The sequence below is a fragment of the Amblyraja radiata genome, chromosome 5 (genome assembly GCF_010909765.2).
Source record: "Amblyraja radiata isolate CabotCenter1 chromosome 5, sAmbRad1.1.pri, whole genome shotgun sequence".
NCBI classification, from domain to species: Eukaryota; Metazoa; Chordata; class Chondrichthyes; order Rajiformes; family Rajidae; genus Amblyraja; species Amblyraja radiata.
In genome coordinates, this window is record NC_045960.1 from 43,245,368 (window position 1) to 43,271,679 (window position 26,312).

Below are 26,312 nucleotides of genomic sequence, written 5' to 3' on the forward strand. Positions count from 1 at the left end.
GGTGGGATAAGGGAGAGGTGAAGAGTAGGGGAGCAGGGAGATAGAGGGGGGGTGGGGGGTTATGGAGGGAGGGAGTGACTGAGGGTAGGGGAAATTAGTCCTTTCCAGGCATTTGAACTTTGGGGACAACCTGTGTGTATTGCCTTCATGCCTGCTGAGTACACGTTTGCAAACTTAGCCTTTGCAGAGATCAGTGGATCGATGTAAATGCATTTTTGATATTATTGACCATGTCTTTCGAAAATGTTGTAGCTTAGATTTTAGTGCCATTTCTCATAAATCAATGACACAATAGACCAAATGGTCATCACCTATCTCATGCATGTTTGTAAAATGTTCCCATTGCCAATTGATATTGAAAATAGGATATGCAGAATTTAGTGGTAAATGAGTCTAATACATACTGACATTATGATTACTACAGTTTCTTTTGGTCCAGAAACCATTTGTCAAAGAGACTAAATTTCTCGGTGGGGATTGAACTCAAAAGAATATTGTCAAGTTTAATTTGAAATTAGAATGCTGCCTTTTGACATGTGCTTAAAAACTGGGTCAATGCACATTCTATCTCTGTGTTAATGTGAACAGTTTAGTTAAATATTTTTAATTTAAAATTCAAATAAGTGATTTATTACAGAAGCTATTCATTGAGATAGTTCAGTTTTATTAATTAGAAACTGATTATTAATTAAATAATTTATTAATTAAAAGTTTAAATATAAACTTGCTCTTAAGGCAATCATACATTAAATATAAAAGGAAACTCTTCCAATTGTACCACTAACAAACTTTTAGGGCTATTTTTTTGCCTTGGGACAGTGCTTTAACTTCCAAGAGTATAATTTTCTAAGACCATGAGAGTAAAATTTTCTTGATGTTGTCATTTTGTAGGATGCGGGTCAGAAGCATTTTGGACCCATCATGTGCAAGTCCTGTGGCATGATTTATACAGCAGCCAATCCTGAGGATGAAGTGCAGCATATAAAATATCACCAAAGGTTCCTGGAAGGGCTTCGTTTTGTGGTATGAGTGATATTGTATTCAATCTCAAACTAGTTGAATGTAATTTTGTCCAAAGCTAATTTCTTCAAAGTATATCTGAAAGCTAAAAGTTATTTATTGACTTCCCAGGGTATTGCATACGGTTCCGGGTAACATATAGTCTTCATATAGCAATAACACATTTTTAAAATTCTCAAATCCCTCTCCTGGTATTCCTGCCATGGAATGACCCTGGTGGTGTAACTGGGTGAAAAATGGGGAAGGTATGTCTGCAGGAGATGATTAAAATCATAAATTCTGGACAAAGAGAGGGGGTACGTTAGCTATGTGAAGTACAAGACAATGCCTGAAATAGTTGAACTCTGTATTGACCCCAGAAGGTTCTAATGTGCCACATCTAAAGATGAAGTGCTTAGGTTGAGCTTTATTGGAATGGAAAATTCAAGAAACAGTATAAAATAATGTCACTTAGCTTGGGATGATTATTTTCTCTCATGAATTGATGAAACCTGAAATAAATGCACCATTACAGAATACTTCTTTTTAATACAACAGGGATGGAAGAAAGAGCGTGTTGTGGCAGAATATCTCGATGGAAAGATTATTATGATTCTCCCTGATGATCCTAAGTATGCTCTCAAAAAGGTAAAATGGTATAGTGATGGCTTTTTGAGCAGCATCCCCTATAGACCCTTCTGTTGGTAGGGAGATTAGTTCCTGTGGTGGACCAGGCGATGTCTACCACTCTAATCATAGAATGGTAGATATTAACACAGTACTCATAGATAACAATACAAAAAAAGTTCAATAGATTTTTAAAAAACTATTGTTTCAAAAAAAGCCCCAGCTCCCTTGTGCAACCAAGACAGTTTGTTGTTTAGTTGGTGTTTGCAGTGTGCTAGTGCCAGTTGTTGTGAAGAAGGGGTACTTGAGTTCATGGTTTTCAGACTCCTATACTTTCTTCCCAATGGTAGGAGTGAAATGAGAGCATAGCCATGGTGGTGTGGGTCCTTTATGATGTTGGGTACCTTCTATCGATCCCTTTGATAGTAGGGAGATCAGTACACATGATGACAAGCGATGTCCACTTTTTGTAATTGCCTTTGTTCCTGGGTGTTTGAGTTGCCAAAACAGGCCATGTTGCAACCAGTCAGCATGCTCTCTACCGTGCAACAGTAGAGGTTTAAGAAAGTATTTGACAACATGACAAGGAAGAGAATCTTGGTGAGTTTTATTTGTGAATGCATCAATGTTCTGGGCTCAGGAACGTGAAGCTGTTGACTTCACTGCCATTTCATTGATAAAGACGAGCTTGTGGATCCACGACTTTCCCCTCCTGATGTCAACAATCGGCTCCTTGATTTTGCTAATGTTGAGAGCAAAATTGTTCTGGCACCATTCAATCAGATGGGAATATAAAATTGCCAAAGTTAGTTATGTGTACGTTCATGAAATGCATTTTGAATAGTTTCCTAGTACACTACATTATGGACCAAAGCAGTGAAAGGACCATTTGGATTTGGACATGGTAATAGAGAGCATTAATTACCATGTCAGACAAAAGATTCTCTGAAGGGAAAACAATCATTTGAAAAACAGAACATTCAGTGATATAATGACACATTTAAAACTGAAACTATACTTAAATTTTTTTTTAAAGTTGCATGGGTATGAGAAGTGAGTTGTCTATCGTAGATTGTCAAGTTGGATCAAAAGTTTTGGAGGCCTTGTAAAGAAATGTCCTATCAATGGCTATTATCAGTTTATCCATGTCCGTATTCTAATCTGAATGGGTGGCAGGGTGGTGCAACTGGTAAAACTGCAGCAACCAAAGTTCAATCCTAACCTGTCTGTCTGGTGTTTGCATGTTCTCTTTGTGCCTGTTTGGTTTGAGGAGCAGAGATAAGATGATTTGTCAATCTTTTCCCAGGGGCGTCTAAAACCAGAGGGCATAGACTTAAGGTAAGAGGGTGAAGATTTAAAGGAGACCCGATGAGGGTATGTGGAAGGAGCTGCCAAGGGAAGTGTAAGAGGTGGATGCAATTACATTTAAAGTATTTATTCAGGTTCATGGATAAAATAGGTTTAGAGGGATATGGGCCAAACAGGCAAATGGGAATTGCTCATTTAGACAACTTGATTGTCATGGATGAATTGGGTCAAAAAGCCTGTTTCCTTGCTGCATGAAGTCTGGTAGAGGAGTTTAGGAGCCATAGTCACTCAGTAAAAGGACATTTAGAATCAAAATGAGGAGAAACTATTTCTGATGGATATGAATCTTTGCAATTAGCTTTCCCAGGTGTTTGTAGATGTTAATTAATTATGTTCAAGGCTCAGATCGTTCATTGGGTCTACAGCTATCCGTGGATTATGGTAATCAGGCAGGAGAATGGAGTTGAGTCCAAAGATCACATCTGCTCAGCAGGCTCACAGGAATTCCCCCAACTCCTATTTCTAGAGGATTTTGAAGATTAAACATGCTTTCAGGTTGAATGGTGATATGCAAGGATGATTATTCTTCTGAAAGCAAGGATATGAAGAGTAGGTCAAAGTTGTATGTTTCTATTTTGATGTATTCTCGCATAACATCGTGTGTGTCTTGAACAGGTGGAAGAAGTGAGAGAGTTGGTTGATAGCGAATTGGGGTTTCAACAAGCCACATTAAGCTGCCTAAGCCAAAGTAAAACCTACATGTTTATCTCTAATGAAAAGAAGATTGTTGGCTGTCTTATTGCAGAACATATCAAAAAGGTAAAGCTATTGCATAATATTGATCAAGATATGCTTATTGTACATTAGCTGTTCCACAGGTTTATAGATCTCATCTTCAGCACACTCGTATTCTTAACTTGATTATTCTTTCATTGTATGTTTTTTTAGGCTCCAGAAATTTGCAATTTCAATTCTCAAATGTAGCTATCAATATTCTCTGATTTTCATGATTACTAGTGATGTAGTCACTTATGTACTCTTCCACTCCTGCCAGCAGTCCAATTCGGAGTAACCAATCCTTGTTTATTCCCAGTACAGTTGGCTTATTTCCTGCTTGGTCATCAGTGATACTCAACGGATCCCATCCACCCATCTACTTTCCCCCAGTATATGTGTCGACTTCTGTCAAGGCACATTGGATGCTTGCAAAGATAAGAGCTAACAGCAGACTTAACAAAACAAGCCTGACCCTTGCTCATTAGACACTGTAAAGCTAAACAGAGTATGCAGCATGACAGTCTGCAAATAAAGGAACATGTGAAATTACACGTTTCACATGTGAAACACTGATTGTAAAGATAGTTACATACGTGTCAAGTGTTCATGTAAGCCAGGGGTCAGCAACCTTGTTCTGCATAGGGGCCAGGACGCATGTCTGTGAGCGGACGGCAGGCCACATCTATTACGTGTACACATGGATCCCGTCCCGGATGGCAGGCAACAAATAACGTGTTCACATAGATCCCGCCCCTTCGAGGACGCCATCCGGAGCACTGGCCCCAAATTACGGGCGCTCACGGACATGGTGTACCTACGGACCATTGACTTGGCTCTGTCCTGAAGGCAGTGGCTCAAATACTCACACTCGCTCTTCTCCGGCCTATTGACAACCCCGATCCCGCAGTGAAGCTCAGGCACAGGTGCGCAGCCATGCCGGTGGCTTTGCGGCTCGGCGGTTCTGCTATTGCGGCCACGGGCCCGAGAGGTACCGGTGATTACGGAAGTCTGCGAGTCGGATAATTACAGGGAAAAAAACACGCCTGCGGGCCGGATGATTTCGGGTTACGGGCTGCATTCGGCTCGCGGTCCATAGGTTGCAGACCCGTTTTGAGCATTAGGATGGGCGATTTGACATTCCATTTTACATTTGTTTTTTTTGCTTGAGATTGTGCTGTATGTAAATCATCTACATGAGTTGAGACTATTCTAAAAAAAAAATCGATCTGCTGGTTAAACCTTTGCGTTGCCTTCTAAGCTCCTGCCCTGTCATAATATTTTAGTTTATGGTTGTCCTGCATTCCAAGCCCAGCGTTTCAGAGTAATTTGTTATTAATTGTTGGTATGGTGATATATTCCAAATTTCTCTCTGAAACTAATCTTAATTCTTCTTTAGAAATCATGGTGTCTAAAATTTCCATATTTTTTCTTTCATAAAAATCAGGATTTTATGACATCTTGGAGTGATTAATGTATTTCTATCAAATACCTGAATTTGGTCATGGAGTAAGAGTGGACCAATATTGGAATGGGAATTGCACATAAATACTAAATAATTGATTTCCCAATGCTCTGTGACCTGATAACAAAGTGGTGACTGTGTCACGATTTAACCTCGAAACAAAAAATTAAATATCCTCCTGTCAACTTCTTGCTGTTCAGCCTATTAATTTGTTGGGTACATGGTTTTCAACACAAAAGTTAAAAATCTTCAACTGGATAAAATTACACAATAAACACTGGATAATGATCACAGAATTACACAAACTGTTTTTTACCTTCCCCTATTCAATATTAAGTAGAGAAATGTAATCAAGAGTCAAGAGTGTTTTATTGTCATATGTCCCAGATAGGACAATGAAATTCTGATTTGCTGCAGCACAGCAGAACATGTAAACATAATACACAATGGGAGAAAAAAACATTCAGTGTGTATATATACACATTCACATATACTCAATAAATAAACAAATATAGTGCAATAATAATAATAATAGTCTGTTATAGTTCAGAGCTTATTTGCTGTTGTGTTTAATAGCCTGATAGCAGTAGGGAAGAAGCTGTTCCTGAACCTGGTCGTTACTTTTCAGGCTCCTGTACCTTCTTCCCGATGGCAACTGTGAAATGAGTAGGTCTTTGATGATGTTGGCCACCTTTTTGAGGCAGCGACTTCGATAGATCCTGTCACTGGTGGGGAGGTCAGAGCTGGTGATGGACTGGGCAATGATCACAACTTTTTGCAGTCTTTTCCGCTGCTGGACTTTCAAGTTACCGAACCAAGTCACAAACCAATCATGAACACTTTGTGAATTACATAAAATGCATTAAGTTACTTTGAGTCTTCACCCTCCAATTTTTACGTGGTACTTTTTCAGGCCTTCAGGGTGCTATCAGAGCCTGCTGATCAGAAAATAACTGAGAACAATGTGCTATTTGAATATCGGCGTGCCTGGCAATGTGCTGCAAAGTCCGAAGAAGCTCTCTGTGGTGTGAGCAGAATCTGGGTATTTTGCATGATGAGAAGAAAGAAAATCGCCAGCAGAATGTTAGATGCTGTCCAGTAAGCAATTCCAATATTTTAAAATGTGGACCCAACACCAATAAATAAATCCTTTATTAATTTATCCTTGATGTAACTGATCTGAATTATCGTGCAGGATGTTGTCTAACTTCACTGATTGCAGTCTATGACTCAGAAACCTTTCTTCATTCACTAGTAGCAAAATAGGAAATCCAGTAGCTACCAGAATTGTTAATTATCTGTGCTTTGCATGGAGAACAATGATGATAGCTAGACAAGAAATGTAGTCAAGAAATGTAGAGTTGATGAATCTAGAAATTAGAGTAGACTCCTGATATCATAGAATTTGGAACCCAGTTTTAAAAGATCTGAGATAAATCTGAGATCTGAGCTGGGGATGTTAACAGCTCTTAGAGAAGTATGGTGTTGTTTGATAACTTTGCCTGTGTCCAGCCAAACCCAAATTATTCATTTCTTTTTTTTTTTTTAATATTTTATTTTATTAGAAGTAAGTACAGTCATATGGCACCAAAGTGCCTAATATATATTTTCATAATACATTTTATGTACAACTTCTTTTTTTTTTTTTGTTACACTGAAAAAAGATTAGAATAAGAAAAAGAAGTTAGATAGTAAAGGATAGAAAGATGTGAAATATATAGTGTGTGAAAAAAGAAAACGAGTAAATGAAAAAAGTTGAGAGAGAGAATAGAGAGAAGAAAAGAAAAAAAGAGGAGATCATTATTTATAGTCTTGACCAACCCTCGTCCAGTCCTGAAACAGTTATTTTTTACAATTGTGTTGCACCATATGATTCCAAAAAAACGACGAATGAAATTATTCATTTCTAAATGGTTAACTGCTGGAGTCCTAGCAAGCAATTTACAAAACTGCAACAGCACCATCTTGAGGCAATACGAATTTGCTACAGTATTTATGGCATAAGAAATTATTCAGTCTACACTGGCCTGATGAGTCATTACCCTAATCCCATTTCCCAGATCTGTAATTGCCTTGGTTTAAGGTAGTAATGGATAATCCAAGTACTTTGTGCAATGTGATGCTTGCTGCATGATCTTTTCCATACCTCGCACACAAATTGGGAAACTTGGATTTTTGCCAGTTATCTTAAATGTCCCATTATTATCCTTTGGTGAAGGGTATTGGTCATTCCTCTTCTCCCTGTCTGAACATTCATGTATTTTTCATCATTTTACAATATTTCCCATTGTAATCCTTTCTGATTATTTCACAAAAATGTTTTGCTAGTTCTGAACCAACTTGTATCTCTATTTTAGAAATACTTTCATATATGGAACATACCTGAATAAGAATGAAATCGCCTTCTCTGACCCAACACCATCCGGAAAGCTGTTTGCAACTAAATACAGTAAAACTCCAAACTTTCTTGTTTATAACTTGTTAACATGAAAAGTAAACTTGTTTTAGTAAATGTTGGCCTGTTGATGGTTTTGCTTTGCCTTTTAGTTTTTAACAAACTTCACTATTGTAAAATGTTTCTATAATGCTGTGCAATTTGCAAATTTGATCCAAGAACCATTGCAGCACTAACAATTGAAATAATATTCATTTGGATTTGTGAAAAGTTTAACTGATAATTAAAAGTATGAATGTGTAGTTGTCATTTATGAATTTCATCAATAAAAAATTATAGTTTGTATATGTCATACTTTTTCAAATATACAAACTTACAAATACTATATTTTTTCAAATATACAAATTCTTGAATAACTACAGGTAGTTCTGCTAAAACACTAGTTGCGTTCCGAAGAAACTTTGCTATATTAAAAATAATTATAAAAGCAAATAATGTGAAAAGGTGGTTGGGGCTAGAGTGTTTGACTCATTATTTTTCCCTGCTTTATTTTAAAGGTTTAATGTTTTTGTTACTGCATGCTTAAAAGTACAAAATGCTGCATGTTATATTTAGACTATGGTTGCACAAGTATAAAGAGGCCACTGTGTGTAAATATCCAAAGTAACTAAAATAGACTTCTACATGAGATTGACAGCCTGTGTTCATAAGAGAAAGATGTGTGATTAATGTAAGGGTAGTTCCTGGAGGAAATTGCAGTGTAACCAATTCGGCCTGCATAATAGTGTTCCCTAATTCAGCAATCCTGCTATATCCATTAACATTATGTAAACTATTTTGTAGTCATAGGTGCATTTCTATTCTCCTAATAATTGAATCATAAATTGTAAATGGCTGTTTAATATTTATGAAAACTTGTGGAAGATGGAAGTGAACAATTAAGGCATAAATAGTTTCATTCCAAAAAGTGCACCATGCTAATTATTCTGAACATGGGACATAAGTACAGAACCAACCAGAAACTGTCTTTGAACATATGAAGTTGAATTAATACATACAATGAAGTACAAATTTAGTGGGAGTGTTCTGACATGTAAATACCATAAGTGAGAACAAGTGTGGGTCATTCAGAAGGATCATGGTTGAACCAAGATTCTTAACTCTTGGTTCTTTTAGTAATTAAAGTGTGTCTTGCATGTGCAGAACTACACCCCTACAACTTTAGTATTAAATTAGAATCTGCATGAATTTGTTTTCACATCATGCCAGTGTAGTCTTAACATGGTTAACCTTTTGCTACAGCTTTGTCATCTTAGCCACTTTAGTGTATCATAGAAAAATGAACGTATTGCAAGCTGTCAGACTTCTGGAGCAATCATAATGGAAACTTTTGAGCAGCACGGTCTCTCAATTCTGCTTCAATAGTTGGTCAGTACGGGTGTCAGGTTATGGGGAGAAGGCAGGGGTTGGGAGGGAGAGATTGAATGGCAGAGTAGACGTGATGGGCCAAATAGCCTAATTCTACTCATATCTCTTATGGTCAGTAAACAATAGCTTCACATGAAGAATAGGCCTATGGAGTGGGAGATTAGTAACTGCTGTGTGATTTTCTTGAAAGGAACAGCTTTGAAGTTTGAGAACCAATCCCCGATTTAAAAATCATTAAACATGTGGAAAAACTGCTCTTTCAACAAGAGTATTAAACTTTAAGGTGGACACAAACTGGAGTAACTTAGTGGGACAGACAGCATCTCTGGAGAGAAGGAATGGGTGACATTAGCCTTAACATGTATTAAGGAATATTACATGTGTTAGTCCCGACCGGTATATTGAATTTTACTCTTTGCTTGAGAATGGTATATATGGATAATTGAGATTTTATTGTGATAGTAAACAAGGAATTTATTACAGCAAGATAAATAGTTAGAAATAAAGATTAAAATTACATCAAGGGAATGAATAGCAAGTAACAGGCTTTAAATCTGGAGGATTAAATTGGCAAAACAAGTGAGAAAAGCACTTAATTATTTCTTTTTGATCGTTGCCTCCAATGCTTCCACTATCTGTGCAGCTGAGGGACGTTTTTGAGGATCTTCATTTGTGCAGACCAGGAACAGTTCAATAACCTCCTTGTATGAATCATCTAGCTCCTCCATGTTGAGTGCAGGTCGAGTACCCAAAGCTGCATAATAAGTATCCTCATCAAAACTATCGTCATCAAAAGAGTCTACGGAGAAAACAAATTTATTTCAAAACTATGAACGCATGCATCAGGGTCACAAATAGTTTTATATGGGTTACATATAAGGAAATCAAATGACTTAAATCATATGAATTACTAAAGAGGTGGTATTGATGGTTTTAAAGGGCATTGAGGTTGATATATCCCCAGGGCCATACCAAATTCATCTTCCAACCGCAAGCCAGGAAGAAGGAGGTTGCCCATGTTATGCTGTAATTGTAGGGCAGAAATACAAGCCAGGGAACAATAGGCTGGCGAGCCTGACTTCAGCGGTGGGAAAGTAATTGGAAGGGATTAATAGGGACAGGATCTGCTGGCATTTGTACAGGCATGGAGTGATTAAGGATAGTCAGCATAGCTTTAAATGGAAGATTATACCCCTACGCCAGTTTTTGAAAAAGAGGTTACCAAGAGGATCTAGGGCAGGACAGTGGATTTCATTAAGTTGGAAAGGGTGCAGAAGAGATGCACTGGGATGTTACCTGGGTGTGAATTTATAGGGAGGCTGAACAGGCTGGGTGTAGGTGTACAAGATCACAAAGGGCTTTGGATAAAGTATTTTTCCCTGGGTAAACATAGAAAATAGGTGCAGGAGTACGCCATTCGGACCTTCCAGCCAGCACAGCCATTCAATATGATCATGGCTGATCATTGAAGATTCTAACACAAGGTGGCATAGGCTTCCGGAGAGAACATCAGGGGCAACTTTTTTTCTAATCGGAGGGTATCTGGTATCAGTTGCCAAAAGCTATAAAATTGAATTTTAAAAGACTGGACAGTGAAGGGTTCGGTCATTTATGAGCAAGATGAGGAAAAATTTCCTCACTCAAGGGTAGTGAATCTTTAGAATGTTCTATCCTGGAGGCCTGTGAATGCTTGATCATTGTTTGATAGTTGTTTGGACAGTCATGGAATCAAAGTATAATAAAGGAATAAGGATAGTGCTGGAAAATAGTTGAACTAGGTCATCACTTTCATAAATAGCAGAACATCAATGAATGAATAAATAAGTTTATTGGCCAAGTATTCACATACAAGGAATTTGCCTTGGTGCTCCGCCCGCAAGTGACAACATGACATACAGTGACAGGAATGACACAAAACATTAAACGCTAATAATAAAACATTATCGATGAAACAAGTGAATTAAATAAAATACCAGAGCAAAAGGAGGCTACAAATTTTTGGTTATTGAGTAGATGAGAAAAACTGTTTTTATGTCTGGCTGTGGCAGCTTTGACAGTCTGGAGTGGCCTTCCAGAGGGAAGTGATTCAAAGAGGGTGAGAGGGGCCAGGGATGATCTTACCCACTCGCTTCCTGGCCCTTGCAGTGTAGTTTGTCAATGGAGGGAAGGTTGCAGCCAATAACCTTCTCAGCTGATCGGACGATTCGCTGCAGCCTCCAGATGTCGTGCTTGGGGGCTGAGCCAAACCAGACTATGAAGGAGAAGGTGAGGACAGACTCTACGATGGCTGTATAGGATTGGACCATACTTGCCTGTGGCAGATTGTGCTTCCTCAGCTGCCGCAGGAAGTACATCCTCTGTTGTGCCTTTTTGACTGTGGAGTCAATGGAGCCCCCCCCCCTCCCCCCTCCCATTTAAGGTCCTTGGCGATTATGGTTCCCAGGAACTTGAAAGACTCCACAGATGTGACTGGTGTTATAGATGGTGAGTGTGGTGAGGGGAGGGGAGGGGAGGGGGAGCTCTCCTAAAGTCTACAATCAATTCCACTGTCTTAAGAGCATTGAGCTCCAGGTTGTTGCGATGGCACCTGGACGCCAGCTGTGTCACTTCCTGTCTGTAGGCAGATTCCTTGCCCATCCTGGATCAGTCCAATCAGGGTTGTGTCCGCAAACTTGAGAAGCTTGACAGAGGAGTCAGTGGAGGTGCAGTCGTTGGTTTAGAGAAAGTAAAGGAGAGGAGAGAGTACGCAGCCTTGCGGTGCTCCTATGCTGAAGGTCTGCGAGTCTGAGATGTGCTTTCCCAGCCTCACATGCTGCTTTCTGTCTGTCAGGAAGCTGGTGATCCACCGACAGGGGTTCAGGCACAGTCAACTTGGAATGTTTGGAGTGTAGTAGCTCTGGTACAATGGTGTTGATTGCAGAGCTAAAATCAACAAACAAAATCCTTGCATAGGTCCCCTGGTGGTCTAGGTGCTGGAGGATGAAATGCATGCCCAGGTTGACTGCGTCATCCACAGATCTATTGGCCCGGTATGCAAACTGCAGAGGTTTGTGATATTTTTCAGATTGGCCAGCACAATCAAGGGTCTTCATGACTACAGAGGTCAGTGCGACAGGCCTGTAGTCATTAAGATCAGCAATCCTTGCCTTTTTGGGTACAGGGACAATAGTGGAGACTTTGAAGCAGGCAGGGACAGTACAGGTTTGCAGGGACTGCTTGAAAATGTCTGTAGACCGGTGCCAGTTGTTCAGCACACAGCTTGAGAGTAGAGGGGTTAACATTGTCCGGTCCTGGAGATTTCTGGCTTTTCTGTCTTCTGAACAGCCTCTCCCACTCCTATTTTTATTGTTGATGATGGAGAAGTGATGTTGTGCAGCACGGACAGGGTGGGTAGTGAACGAGGCAGCAGTGTTTTGCAGTCATTGGATGTTAAGTGGTGATTGGAGAGGGGTGGGTGGGAAAGGGTCCAGTCTTTTTAAACTGGAGTCTTACTTTAAGGAGATGTGAAGTGATTGGGGAGGAGTGGGTGTAGAAGGGTCCAGTCTTTGCAGACTGGGATCTGGTTGTGGAGGGGGTACCAGGGTTATGTTTCTGCTTGTCAAACCTGCAGTAGAACTCATTCAGGTCATTGGTCAGCTGACGATTGTCCAAAGGGATGTGGTCTACCACTGCTCCAATCTCTTAGGCTGTTATTGAAATAATTTCCTTTGCTACAATTAATTGAAACTTCCAGATCATAAAAAGGGACCAAAGATAATTAAAATGTTGTTATTAATTGGTTGAAGATGGAATCTACATCTGGATACGAGATCTCGGGTTTTCTTTGAATATTGTCGTTATTATCTACCATTTTCAGTCGGCTAAAGTCTTCTGTAATACCATTCCCCCAGTATTGGTATAGAGTCTGTAGTTGTTCTGAATGGAGTGGAATTTGAATCTATTCCAAATTCAGAGGCAATACAAAATGGTTATAATTCTAATGAGATAATTGCAGGAAATCATCGAGCAAGCAATTTTCCCTAATTTACAGAAAATGGAAAACAAGACCTTGTACTAAATTTACAATCCAGTCTGAAATAACCAAATCATTCCACCTGGTTAAATTAATGACCAGGCCAGCAATAAACAATTGAAAACTTACCATCAGAAATATTTACATGAGGCATAGAAAGGGTCATCATTTCCCACAATGTAAGGCCATAGGCAAAGATGTCTGATTTGTCTGTAATTAGACCATTTTCTTCCAGAGCCTCTCTTGGCTTCCATGGTTCAGTCCCAATGTATGTTACATTTGGATCACTCACTAAAAATAAATTGAGAGTGTAACATTTGCTGTGGCTCTAACGTGAAGGAGTGAGCATTCAAATTGCAGGGCCAAAACTAGTAATCTATGGTACAAGTTCTTTAAAAAAGGCTTAATGTCACATATAATAGTTCTACAAAGATCAGCCAGTATTTGGAAAGAATGATACTGCAAACCCCAAAATAACTCAATTTGTCTAAACAATCCATGTGCCATGTTCTGATGCAATGTTCTGCTGACAACCCAGGTCCTACAATTCAATGGTGGTGTAGATATGGGGGTTGGGTGCTGCAAGCCAGCTGATCCGGGGTTCGGTCCTGACTACAGGTGCTTGCTGTACAGACTTTGTACGTTCTCCCTGTGACCTGTGTGGGTTTTCCCTGAGATTCCTCCCACTCTAAAGACGTGCAGGTGTAAGTTAATTGGCTTGATATAAACATGTAAAATTGTCCCTAGTGTATATAGTGTCAATATGCGTGGATCATTGGTCGGTGCAGACGCGTTGAGCCGAAGGGCCTGTTTCCCCAAACTAAAAAACTACACAAACTTAGGCTCTCAAAACTTTTGTTGCAATTGGCGTCAGTGAATGTGGACACCTGGGTAACATCTTTCAAACTGCCACACGCATGCAATGTGATTTGGCTTTTGTAAGTGGAAGCAGATACATTCCAGCAAGTCTTGATCATTCAAAAATTGTGGAGTGCTCCATTACTGATTTGATTGTGATTCCCAAACAATAAGAGCCCAGGGAACAAAAGTAATTCATGACTGTTGTCAGTTGACCCAAATGTATACAACTTGCACATACAGTGCCCTCCATAATGTTTGGGACAAAGACCTTTCATTTATTTACTTGCCTCTGTACTCCACAATTTGAGATTTGTAATAGGAATTTTTTTTTTTTAATCACATGTGGTTAAAATGCACATTGTCAGATTTTTTAAAAAGGCGATTTTTATACATTTTGGTTTCACCATGCAGAAATTACAGCAGTGTTTGTTTATACATAGCGCCCCCCCCCCCCCCATTTCAGGGCACCATAATGTTTGAGACACATGGCTTCACAGGTGTTTGTAATTGCTCAGGTGCGTTTAATTGCTTCTTACTACAGGTATAAGAGAGTGCTCAGCACCTAGTCTTTCCTTCACCTTTGGAAACTTGTATGGCTGTTTATCAACATGAGAACCAAAGTTGTACCAGTGAAAGTCAAAGAAGCCATTGAGACTGAGAAACAAGAATAAAACAGTTAGACATCAGCCAAACCTTAGGCTTGTTGAGCTTACTAATCGCAAAGGGACTGGCAGGTCAAGGATGACCTCCACTGCTGATGACAGAAGAATTCTCTCTATAATAAAGAAAAATCCCCAAACACCTGTCCGACAGATCAGAAACACACTTCAGGAGTCAGGTGTGGATTTGTCAATGACCACTGTCCGCAGAAGACTTCATGAACAGAAATATAGAGGCTACACTGCAAGATGCAAACCTCTGGTTAGCCGCAATAATAGGATAGCCAGGTTAGTTTGCCAAGAAGTGCTTAAAAGAGCAATCACAGCACTGGAAAAAGGTCTTGTGGACAGATGAGACGAAGATGAACATATATCAGAGTGATGGAAAGAGGAAAGTATGGAGGAGAGAAGGAACTGCCCAAGATCCAAAGCATACCACCTCACCTGTGAAACTGTATGGTCTGTATGGCTGCTGAAGGTACTGGCTCACTTATCTTCATTGATGATACAACAGCTGATGGTAGTAGCATAATGAATTCTGAAGTGTTTTGACACATCCTATCTGCTCAAGTTCAAACAAATGCCTCAAAACTCATTGGCCGGCGGATCATTCTACAGCAAACATAATGATCCTAAACATACTGCGAAAGCAACAAAGGAGTTTTTGAAAGCTTAAAAAATGGTCAATAAAACACCCAATCTGAACCCAATTGAGCTTGCCTTTTATATGCTGAAGAGAAAGGGACAAGCCCCCTAAACAAGCATAAGCTAAAGATGGGTGCAATACAGGCCTGGCAGAGCATCACCAGAGAAGACACCCAGCAACTGGTGATGTCCATGAATCGCAGACTTCAAGCAGTCATTGCTTGCAAAGGATATGCAACAAAATACTAAGCATGACTACTTTCATTTACATGACATTGCTGTGTCCCAAACATTATGATGCCCTGAAATGGGGGGACTATGTATAAACACTGCTGTAATTTCTACATGGTGAAACCAAAATGTATAAAAATGGCCTTTATTAAAATCTGACAATGTGCACTTTATCCACATGTGATTTTTGTCTATTACAAATCTCAAATTGTAGAGTAGAGGCAAATTAATAAATGATGGGTCTTTGTCCCAAACATTATGGAGGGCACTGTATTAACCTCTTATATACTCACAGCACTGTATTGTAAAGGAAATATTCTGTTCCTCTAGCTGTCTTGATTTGGAACTACAGTAGAGATGGATTACTGGTTTTCCATTTGAAAGAATGTTTGGAAAAGCTGCACCTCGGCAGAACATCATTGCAGCATAGAAAAGCTTACATGGCACATGAAGTGTTTAGACAAGTGGCGTTACAGTTTCATCAATCCCAGATTCAACCTGACCATTGCACCGTCTGTATGGATTTTACCATGTGGGTTGCTCCTGAATGTTCTAGTTTCCTCCAAACCACCAAAATATGCAATTAGCGTAAATCGGCCATTGTCTAAATTAAAGCCTGACATTATCAAAGTTATTATCCGCAAAGTATGTAAAATGTTATATTAATTCCGAGAATGCATTAAAAATTCAGTTTAATTTGTAAAGCAGCAAATAGAGTAAATTTAAAATCAATGAGGTTAGTTACTGACTTTCCATGGCTGCTGATTTCAAGAAAATTATGCTGCCAAGGTTAAGAAATTATTCTTACTGCTGTGTTGAAGCAATATTACCAGGAACTAAATGTTAATGTGCGGTCACTAAAACCAGTGACCCCCAGTGAAATCAAACACAGAAACTGATATGTTCACACCTATTAAGAATCACACCCCAAATTAAGCCAATCTACATGCATAATCTTCACATACCTTGCATGTTTTCGTCCAATTCGAGCGAAACACCTACATCACAGATCTTAATGGTCTCAAAGTCTTCCTTAATTACTATATTGCAAGATTTAATATCTCCATGTAGCAATTTCTTCTCATTGTGCAGGTACTGGAAATTACAAAATCAAGGTTTTAAATTCTTGAGAATTGTAACTACAAATAATCCCCCACCCCAGCAATCAGTAAAAAAGGGCTCCAACCCAAAAGGTTATCTATCCATGTTCTCCAGAAATACCGCACAATCAGCTGAGTAACTCCAGCACTTTGCATCATTAAAAAAATAAATAAATACAAAATGTTTTAAACAAAAGCGTCTTTGTACATTTTTAATAAAACGCACCAGCATGAAAAGTTCTTTATCTTGGCTTTAAGTAGCCATGACAGAAATGGCACCATTGTGGCGGCACCTGTTGGTGAGCCACACGCAGCACGAACCCTCAGCTCTGGAGGGAGGAGTCAAGTGTCTCGGTGACGGGAGGTACAAGTCACGGGGCTCCCCTGGGAGTATATACGGTCGGGCAACGCCCGTGCCCGGTTGAAGGAGTAGGGAGCTGTACTGTGAGAACCATTAAACACCGATTGATTACACAAACTTTGTGTCCTGTTTCATTCCTGAGTGGACATCTGTGAGTCCCGCCACATTGGTGACCCCGATGTCCAGAATTATTAGTCTGGAAGCGAAAATGCACCCTGCCACCGACCAGGCCGAAGTGAACGTGGTTGCCTTGAAGCTACCAACCCCTTCTGTACCTCGCAGCCGCAGTTATGGTTCTGGCAGGCCGAGTCCCAATTTCATATCCATGGGGTGACGTTCGGCGAGACCCGTTGTCACTACGTCGTGAGCACGCTCGACCAGGAAACAGACGGTTGGGTGGTGCCGTATCTTGACAATCCACCGGCGGTGAATAAATACGAAGGCCTCAAAGAGCTGCTGCTCTGTACCTTCGGGCTCAGCCGCCTGGAGCGAGTGGCACGGACCCTTAACATGGGCGGGCTCAGCGACCGGAGTGAGATGCGCACGCTCATGAGCAGCCTTGCCTTCTTTTCAAATACACGTTCCTCCAACAGATGCCACACGACATCCGCCTGCAGTTCACGGGGGGCGAGCTTTGATAACCCCCTGCAGCTAGCGGAGGGTGCCAACGATTTGTGGCTGGCCAAGCAGCAATAAGGGGGCGCGCTGGATCGAGTGTCCACAGCACCCTGGAAGGCGCAACAGACAACGTGCCCACCAAGAAGCAGATAAAAAGTGGTGCTTCGACCACCTGCGCTTGGCTTCAGCGGCCCGCCAATGCCGCCCATATATTTGTTTCCGTGAAACGCTCGGGACGGCCGCCTTTAATCATCGCGTTGGTCGGCAAGATTTATCCCCTGTATGCTTGGGACCGGCGCTTGGGGCCGATTCCTGGTGGACACAGGGGCGGAAGCCAGCGTTTTGCCCCCGTCTGGAGTGGACACGCGTTCTGGTAAGCGGGGGCCTGCATTGACTGCCGCGAACGACAATCTTATTCGTACTTATGGCGTCCGCATCATTAGCCTCATCTTTGGCGCGTGCCACTTCATCTGGTTGTTCACTATCGCTATCGCGGACATGGCCCAGCCGTTCCTGGGTGCAGAATTCCTGCGAGCGCAATCGCTCCTCGTGGATGTGAGCGGGCAATGCCTCGTCCACACTCCAACGTTGGAAGCTATTTCCTTGCACCTTACTGCGTCCACCGCGCCAATTCTCAACTTGGTGGCAACAGTGGAAATGTGTACGCACAAATACTGGCCAAATTCCCAGACATTGTGACCCCGTAGTTTGACATGACCAGCCCGAAAGATGGTGTGCTGCGCCATATACTCACTTCTGGACCACCACTCCACACCCGCACTCGCAGTCTGGCCCCCGACAAACCCCTGATCGCAAAGGAGGAGCTTTGAAGCATGGATGCCATGGGCATTGTCCGATGCTTCAACAACCCCTGGGCCTCCCTACTGCACATGGTGCTAAAGGGCTCCAGGGTCTGGAGGCCTTGTGGTGACTACTGCTGCCTTAACGAATCCACCATCGCCGATCGTTACCGCATCCCCCATGTCCAGGACTTCTCAGCCCATCTGGTCAGGGCTAAGTTCTTTTCAAAAATAGACTTAGTCCTTGGATACAACCAGATCCCGTGCGATCGGAGGATGTCCCGAAGACGGCAATAATCACCCCGTTCGGGTTGTTCGAGTTCCTGAGGATGCCCTTTGGCCTTAAGAACGCTGTGTAGGCCTTCAAATGCCTAATAGACACCGTGGGTCATGGGCTCGACTTGCTATACATCTACTTGGGTGACATCCTCGTGGTGAGTTGCTCGCGGCAGGAGCATTGTGCCCTCCTTCGTTTATTGGGCCTGGTCATCAACCCTGGCAAATGCCACTTCGGCCTCCGTGCCATCGACTTTCTGGGCCACCGGGTGACACAGCATGGTGCAGTGCCTCTACCGGACAGGGTCGAGGCAATTCACTAGTTCCCCACGGCCTTCCACAGTGCGGGGCCTCCAGGAATTTGTTGGGATGGTAACATTCTACCACCGGGGCCGGCTAGAATAATGCAGCCTCTCTTCCAGTTGTTGACTGGCAAGCGGCGAGAAGTACAGATTTGACAGGAGCACAAGGTTAGTATAGTAGAACTTCGATAATCTGGCACTTTGGGTATTTGGTGGTGCCTAATCTGCAAAATTTCTGGATTGTCTGTTATTTCTATAATTTTCGTATACATTCGATTTTCTTACATGCTAAACTGTTTGTGAGTGAACTTGGTGAGTTTAAAGGGAGTAGAAAACAAAGTCCATTGAGTTTCAGCTTTCAGATCAAACTCCAGTTCTGGCCTAATATCCACCATACTCTAGTCCCCAGATATGGTTTAAAACATTTTTTATTCTTAAGCATGGTGTTCCTACTTAAGACCACATTCCCAATAATGTAGTAAATCTGCCAAAAACACACGCTCACAGAAACAGGACCTGATAAGTGAACAAATACCAAACCATCAGAAAACATCACTAAGTTTGCAGATGACACTAAAGTGGATGGTATAGATAGCAAAGATGGTTACCAAAAATCACAGCAGGATCTTGATCAGTAGGACAAGTGGGCGGAGGGATGGTTGAGTGTAATGCAGGTATGTATAAGGTATTGCATTTTGGAAAGTCAAACCCGACAGGACCGTCATAGTGAAGGGCAGGCTCTGGTTGTAGAAAAGAGGGATTTAAGAGTGTATAGTTCCTTGAAAGTGGCATCACAGGTAGAGGGAGTGGTCAAGATGACATTCAGTACATTGGTATTCATCAGCCAGGTTACTAAGTATAGAAGTGGGGTGTTATGTTACATTTGTACAAGACATTGGTGAGGCCGCATTTGGAGTATTGTATTTAGTTTTGGTCACCCTGTTATAGGATGAATGGTGTTAAGCTAGAAAGAATGCTGAGAAGATGCGAGGATCTTGCCAGGACTTGAAGCACCTGAACTATAGGGAGAGACTGGGCAGACTAGGAGTTTATTCCTTAGAGCGCAAGAGGCCAAAGGGTGATCTCAGATGTATAAGATTACGAGGGGAATAGATATGATGAACACACACCCTAGTATTTTACCCAGACTAAAGGAATCAAGAACTAGAGGACATAGGTTCAAGTTGAGGGGGGCAAGATTTAATAGGAACCTGAGGGGCAACCTTTGCACACAGAGGGTGGTGGGAATATGAAAAGAGCTGCAAGAGGAGGTAGTTGAGGCAGATACTGTAACAACATTTGAAAAACATTTGGATAGATACATGGATAGGAAAGATTTAGATGGATATGGGCCAAATGCGGGCAGGTGGGACTAGTGTAGATGGAGTATCTTGGTCGGGTTGGGCCAAAGGGCCTGTTTCCATGCTGTATGACTAGTTTTTAGACATTCAGAGGCTGGATTATCTGAGTATTACTGTATGTACTATTATTGGAGGCAATGCAAAACATGTTATGGTTGAGGAGAGATGGGAGAGTAGAGGCAAACTACATGAAGTAATTAATCAACAATGAATGATTTCACACCACAGCAGTCTCATGTCACACTGGTCAAAATCAAGAGATATCAATCAATAATCCTTAAATCTCTCCAATTAATATGAATCATTTCAAGAATTCAATTCAAATAATCAGCCAAAATGTAGAGATGAATTAGGACATCAATATGTTGATATAACATCACTACCTTAAACGATCCATAGTGGTGGACACAGCCTACCACTGAAAGCATCTGCCTGGGGCGAAGCCTCAAGGTAGTGTCGATCATCAAGGATCCCCACCATCTTCTCACTGTTACTGCCTGGCAGTAGTCACATACCAACAGGTCAAGAACAGCTATTTTCCTACAACTATCAGGCTCTTGAAGCAACCCACATAACTGTAATCCTACCTCAGTACAAAACATTGCAGACCACCTCTTGGACATTTTTTTTGTGTGTTTTGCGCTAAGGTCTTTTCTTTTTCTTTTTTAACTTCTTGCAGAATGTGCGTAGTGCACGATTTATGTATGAGTGCTGGCTGAGTCTATGTGCCTGGATGCTACTACAAGCAAAAATGTAATTGTACCTGTACCTCACCATGCCTATGCTTATGACATTGAACTTGATTTGACTTGAATTCTTAAAATAATTTATCCAGTACCATAACTACTCCATTACAGTACCTTCAATCCATAAGCCACATGCAAAGCTACTTTAAAGATGGTAGAAGCAGGAAAAGGTGCTTTCCCATTTTCACTTCTTTCTTCTATCAGATCATACAGAGACTTCTCTCCTCCAAACTCCATAGCCAGACATGGTGTTCCATCATTGGCTTTCATAAAAGCTCGATATCCTGTGAAAAAAATGCTCGGCAAGATCAAACGTAAAATTCATTGTAGTTCTTACAATTTTATAAAAAGCAGACTGCTGTGAGACCGCCTCAGACTGAAGAATTACTTTACCCGGAGTAAATAAAATAACAGCTGAAATAAATGGGGATATTTAAAAATGAAACATTGACCCTATTAACAGTAAGAAAAGCCATTACGCAATAACACCCGTGGACACCATAACCTACATTTTGGTTGTAGTTATATGCAAACATAGCACTAGTAACACGCAGCCAATAGGTAACCAATGAGTGCATTACAGCCAGAATGGTACAATTGCAGGTAGCATGCAATTACTATCACAACCATGGTATACTATTTTCACAAGTTATTCTTAACGATGCTAATGGTGGCAAATTAATGTTCAATGTTATTCTTTTGAATAAACCACTTACTCAAATACGTACTATATTTTCCAGATATTATTCCACAATAATTAAACCTACCAACAATGTTAGGATGTTCAAGATCTTTTAAGCGTTTGGCCTCTATCTGAAGTCTCTCCAGGTAAACACTTTTCTGCTTCACATTACACTTGGTATTAATCTTTTTCACAGCCCATGGAGAATTTGATTTGCCTGTGGGGGATCTAAGCACAAAATACTTTATGAAAACAATACAACCTCACCAACACCATTTTGTATTCTATTTCCATCTTCAAAGCAAGGTATTATTGGAGGAGCCCAGCTCGCGAGAGACAAGATTTCATTGCTATCCATCAATGGAATCAATAAAAACATGCACATTGAACTTCAAAGGAAATATGGAATCAACATATAGGAAAGCAACTCGTGTAACACTTTGTGAATTACTTTTTCTCAATAATATTGAAAAGTACAAAATTTACAGAGTACAGTAAATTTTTGGATAGATAAGTAACAAGTGATATTTTAACTGGACCACCCATTTGCTCAACAAGCTCCCTTCACTTGTATTTGCCCTTCACTTGCTCGGCTTTGTCCTGTCCCCCTCCCTTACCTCTTTTCCATCTTCCCCCTCCCCTACTACAGTTAGTCTGAATGGACCAACCCAAATCGTTACTTGTCCTTTCCCATCTCAGATGCTGCCAGATCCACTGTTACTCCAGCAGTGTGTTACTCAAGATTCCAGCAGTTCCTTGTGTCTCCAGATTTATTATCCCTCTCAAAAATTGTCGCCCTTTTTAAGCATCACCCAAGTTATTTTAACTGAGCAAAGTTGATAAAAATGTGTGTTTTATTTTTAATTTTATTTGTGGATTATTTTCAACAGATTTTATATGCAGTTTGTTAACTGTAGGTACAGTTAGGTATTTATTTAGGCTTTAGATATTTTCTCAACTTACACTTCTAAAATATTTTTCAATCTTTTCATTTACTGACCTTTTCATGAGATAAACATTGACACCAGTGCCATAGCCCAGCTTCTTCATGAAGGGGGAAGCAGGAATGGACAGAGGAATACGATTGTCATCACTACAACCTAAAAACAGATCAAACAGCACATTTCATTGAAACATACCCTGAAATTTCAGGTTGAATGTTCATAAGTAACTTTTGAATTCTAATAGAGCCTTAATTATTTGTGCACCTTATAAATGGGCTCTATATGGACACACTAGCCGTAGTCCAACAATGGCACAAACTGACAGATTTCATCTCATCAGAAAGTCCCAAACTTTTGCATTTCACAATGCAGACATAAATCCAGGACTTACTAAACGTTGCCTATTTCCTTCGCTCCATAGATGTTGCTGCACCCGCTGAGTTTCTCCAGCACTTTTGCCAACCTTCGATTTTCCAGCATCTGCAGTTCCTTCTTAAACTCCAGGACTTACTAAACTTTCAACATTGAATGAAGTTGGCTTCTTGGCACAACCTGGCCTCTTGTCAATGTTACACATTATGTAATCAATCGTTATGGTTTCTACAATATTGATTTACTGAAGAACAATTGAATTGAAACTAGCAAATCACTAGCTAATAATTTTAGATTTTACCTTCCTCTTCACTCATAAAATCATGTTTACTAGGCCAAGAATTGATTTATTCTACTGTAGTTAAGACAGTTTTCCTTTATTGTGTGGTCAAAATCCTAGCAAGACGTCAAAGTTAACTCACTCATTCTCAGAAATGAAACATGCAGAACAATCTGACGTACAATACGTGTAATTATAAAAAACCTTTCGTTAGCCTGGTAAATTCTTACCTGAATGGGATTTTTTATGTTCCTGCTGGCAGGGAGATTTGAAAGGGCAGCCTTTATCCATTTTTGCTATTTCAAGCTGGAAGTTTCCCCACCAAAATAATTTGTATGCCTTTCAGACACCACGAAGATAGAGGACAAAGTTAGCAGTAGCTGAGGAAACATCACTGTTAAAGGTTTTGAATAACAATCAATAACTTGCCGAGCAATATATTACAGGGCATTGATACAGAAAATGCTAGGCAACTGTGAGAAGTTAACCGTTTTGTTCTCTACAGATGTCTAATATGCTATTTTGATTTTATTATCACATACATACACAGGCCATCTGTTAGACTTATTCATGCATCCTTCAGCTCAATTTAATTTTGCCTTGCAAGTACAATTTGATAACAGAGCAACAGGGCACTCAACATATGTGAATTATTGGGCTTAACAGGGTATCTCATCAGCCAATGTGTATACAGATTTGTAAAGTAAACATCCTCCCACAACACAATATCTATATGTGTGTTGATGATTCTTTAAATAAATATAAATAAATGCTATTAGAATTTCGACGTTCGTTTAACGTGCAAAGTACATTCGGGGAGGGGTATGGGATGCTGTTTTTTTTTTTGCCAAAACAAAAGACCAACCTACTCCTCCTCCCACCCAAACCCCCTTCTCCTCTCCCCCCTCCCTTCGTTCTAGCTTCTCCCTCCCACCCAGTCCACACACCACCGCCCCCCACCTTCCCCTCTTCTTCCCCCTCCAGTCCCACCGCTTCCCCTCCAGTCCCACTGCTACCCCTCCAGTCCCACTGCTCCCCCCTCCAGTCCCACTGCTCCCCCCTCCAGTCCCACTGCTCCCCCTCCAGTCCCACTGCTCCCCCCTCCAGCTCCCCGTTCCCCCCTCCAGCTCCCACTGCTCTCCCCTCCAGTCCCACTGCTCCCCCCTCCAGTCCCACTGCTTCCCCCTCCAGTCCCACCGCTCCCCCTCCAGTCCCACCGCTCCCCCCTCCAGTCCCACCGCTCCCCCCTCCAGTCCCACCGCTCCCCCTCCAGTCCCACTGCTTCCCCCTCCAGTCCCACCGCTCCCCCCTCCAGTCCCACCGCTCCCCCTCCAGTCCCACCGCTCCCCCCTCCAGTCCCACCGCTCCCCCTCCAGTCCCACCGCTCCCCCCTCCAGTCCCACCGCTCCCCCTCCAGTCCCACCGCTCCCCCCTCCAGTCCCACCGCTCCCCCCTCCAGTCCCACCGCTCCCCCCTCCAGTCCCACCGCTCCCCCCTCCAGTCCCACCGCTTCCCCTCCAGTCCCACCGCTCCCCCCTCCAGCTCCCCGTTCCCCCTCCAGTCCCACTGCTCCCTACCCCCACAGCAGACCTCTCCCTCTCGACCGGTTGACCCGTTTCTGCCTCTCCCCTCTCCCCTCCCCTTCTCTCCCGCTTCCTCTCCCCACCAACTGACCCCAGCGACCCCACCTCTTCTCTCTCTCTCGCTCTGTCTCGAGCCGCTCCCCGCTCGCGCCGCTGACAGTTTGAAAACCCGGTGCATCACGGGAACGTGGGGCAGGCGGCCGGCCGCTCGCCTCGCGCATGCGCCCGCGCCCGCGCCCCCTTGGCGCCCCCAGGCGGCGGCGAGAGGAAGATCAATGCGGCGGGACATGGAGCGCGGGAGTTATCATTCAGTGGCCGGGCAGCACCTGAGCTGCGGCCTCGGACCCCGCTACACACTGGCTGCAGGGGGTGGAAGAAAAAAGGAAAAGGCAATAGGTCGACATAGGCGGGGTGGGCAGATGCAGCGCTTCTGTTGTGTTGCTTCTGTCTAGTTGCACACAGTGAGCAAAGGAGAGGTGAATATTTAACATGAAGACACACACAAAATGCTGCAGTAACTTAGCGGGACAGGCAGCATCTCTGGATAGAAGGAATGGGTGATGTTTCAGGTCGAGGCCCTTCTTCGCATGTTCTGCACAGGTGCAGTGTTCCCGATTGGCATTTTCACTTTCAAGAACTTGCGTTAACCCCTTTTCCAGAGTTGTGAAATCCACCAGCAAAGGAAAATTAAAAGTTGCAGATTCGGCACCATCCGAGACAGCTGTAGTTCAAGCTCTGCCATTCACAGCCTACGGCATCTTGAATTGCCAGGTGGACTCATTCAAGTGCTCCAACATATCCAACAAACAAATAGGATTTATAATTGTTTTAAATAATTTTTCTGATTTAGTGCTGATCTATTTTTCGGATTAGTCTAAAGCACTAATTAGATATCTGTACTTTGAAAGCCATACGCAGCATTCAAAATGAAGCTGAAAATTAAATTCTGCGTAGTTCAAGCTTTCACTGAAAAATATATTTACAGTTAAGTCATCGGAGATGTTTTTATGAAATACAATATTCAATTAGCATTTTTAATACTGAGACAGAAAGATTTTTGTACCACTGGGAAATTCAGATTCAGATTCAGATTCAACTTTAATTGTCATTGTCAGTGTACAGTACAGAGACAACGAAATGCAGTTAGCATCTCCCTGGAAGAGCGACATAGAATATGATTGCAATAAATAAATCTTTTTACATGTATACAGACATAGTGTTTTTCCTGTGGGAGGAGTGTCCGGGGGGGGGGGGGGGGGGGGGGGGGGGGGGGGGTGATTGGCAGACACCGAGGTACATTGTTGAGTAGTGTGACAGCCGTAGGGAAGAAGCTGTTCCTGGACCTGCTGGTCCGGCAACGGAGAGACCTGTAGCGCCTCCCGGATGGTAGGAGGGTAAACAGTCCATGGTTGGGGTGAGAGCAGTCCTTGGCGATGCTGAGCGCCCTCCGCAGACAACGCTTGCTTTGGACAGACTCAATGGA

General features: G+C 41.9%; 2 protein-coding genes across 7 annotated transcripts in view; one reads left to right on the top strand and one right to left on the bottom strand.

Annotated features, from left to right (window-relative positions):
- esco2 (establishment of sister chromatid cohesion N-acetyltransferase 2) overlaps positions 1-7,913 on the top strand; it is a 28,136-nt gene extending 20,223 nt beyond the window's left edge. For all 5 annotated transcript variants that reach the window (XM_033021089.1, XM_033021091.1, XM_033021090.1 and 2 more), the window contains 5 exons: positions 892-1,023; positions 1,558-1,647; positions 3,610-3,753; positions 6,087-6,271; positions 7,531-7,913. In XM_033021089.1, the coding sequence (XP_032876980.1) occupies positions 892-1,023; positions 1,558-1,647; positions 3,610-3,753; positions 6,087-6,271; positions 7,531-7,663 (684 nt within the window). In that variant the 3' untranslated portion in view covers positions 7,664-7,913. The remainder of the gene's footprint in view (positions 1-891; positions 1,024-1,557; positions 1,648-3,609; positions 3,754-6,086; positions 6,272-7,530) is intronic.
- A 1,514-nt stretch (positions 7,914-9,427) lies between these two features.
- On the bottom strand, positions 9,428-25,021 carry pbk (PDZ binding kinase). 2 transcript variants are annotated; one of them, XM_033021096.1, is made up of 8 exons: positions 24,935-25,021; positions 23,477-23,585; positions 22,651-22,750; positions 21,736-21,878; positions 21,083-21,252; positions 16,370-16,499; positions 13,138-13,299; positions 9,428-9,795 (listed from the first exon to the last, which is right to left on the bottom strand). In XM_033021096.1, exons 2-8 carry the CDS (start codon positions 23,535-23,537, stop codon positions 9,593-9,595), a joined length of 969 nt encoding a protein of 322 aa, XP_032876987.1. In that variant the 5' UTR covers positions 23,538-23,585; positions 24,935-25,021; the 3' UTR covers positions 9,428-9,592. The 2 variants fall into 2 exon arrangements, with proteins under 2 accessions (XP_032876987.1, XP_032876986.1); XM_033021095.1 differs by lacking the exon at positions 24,935-25,021 and having other exon boundaries at positions 23,477-24,045.
- Between the last annotated feature and the right edge of the window lie 1,291 nt (positions 25,022-26,312).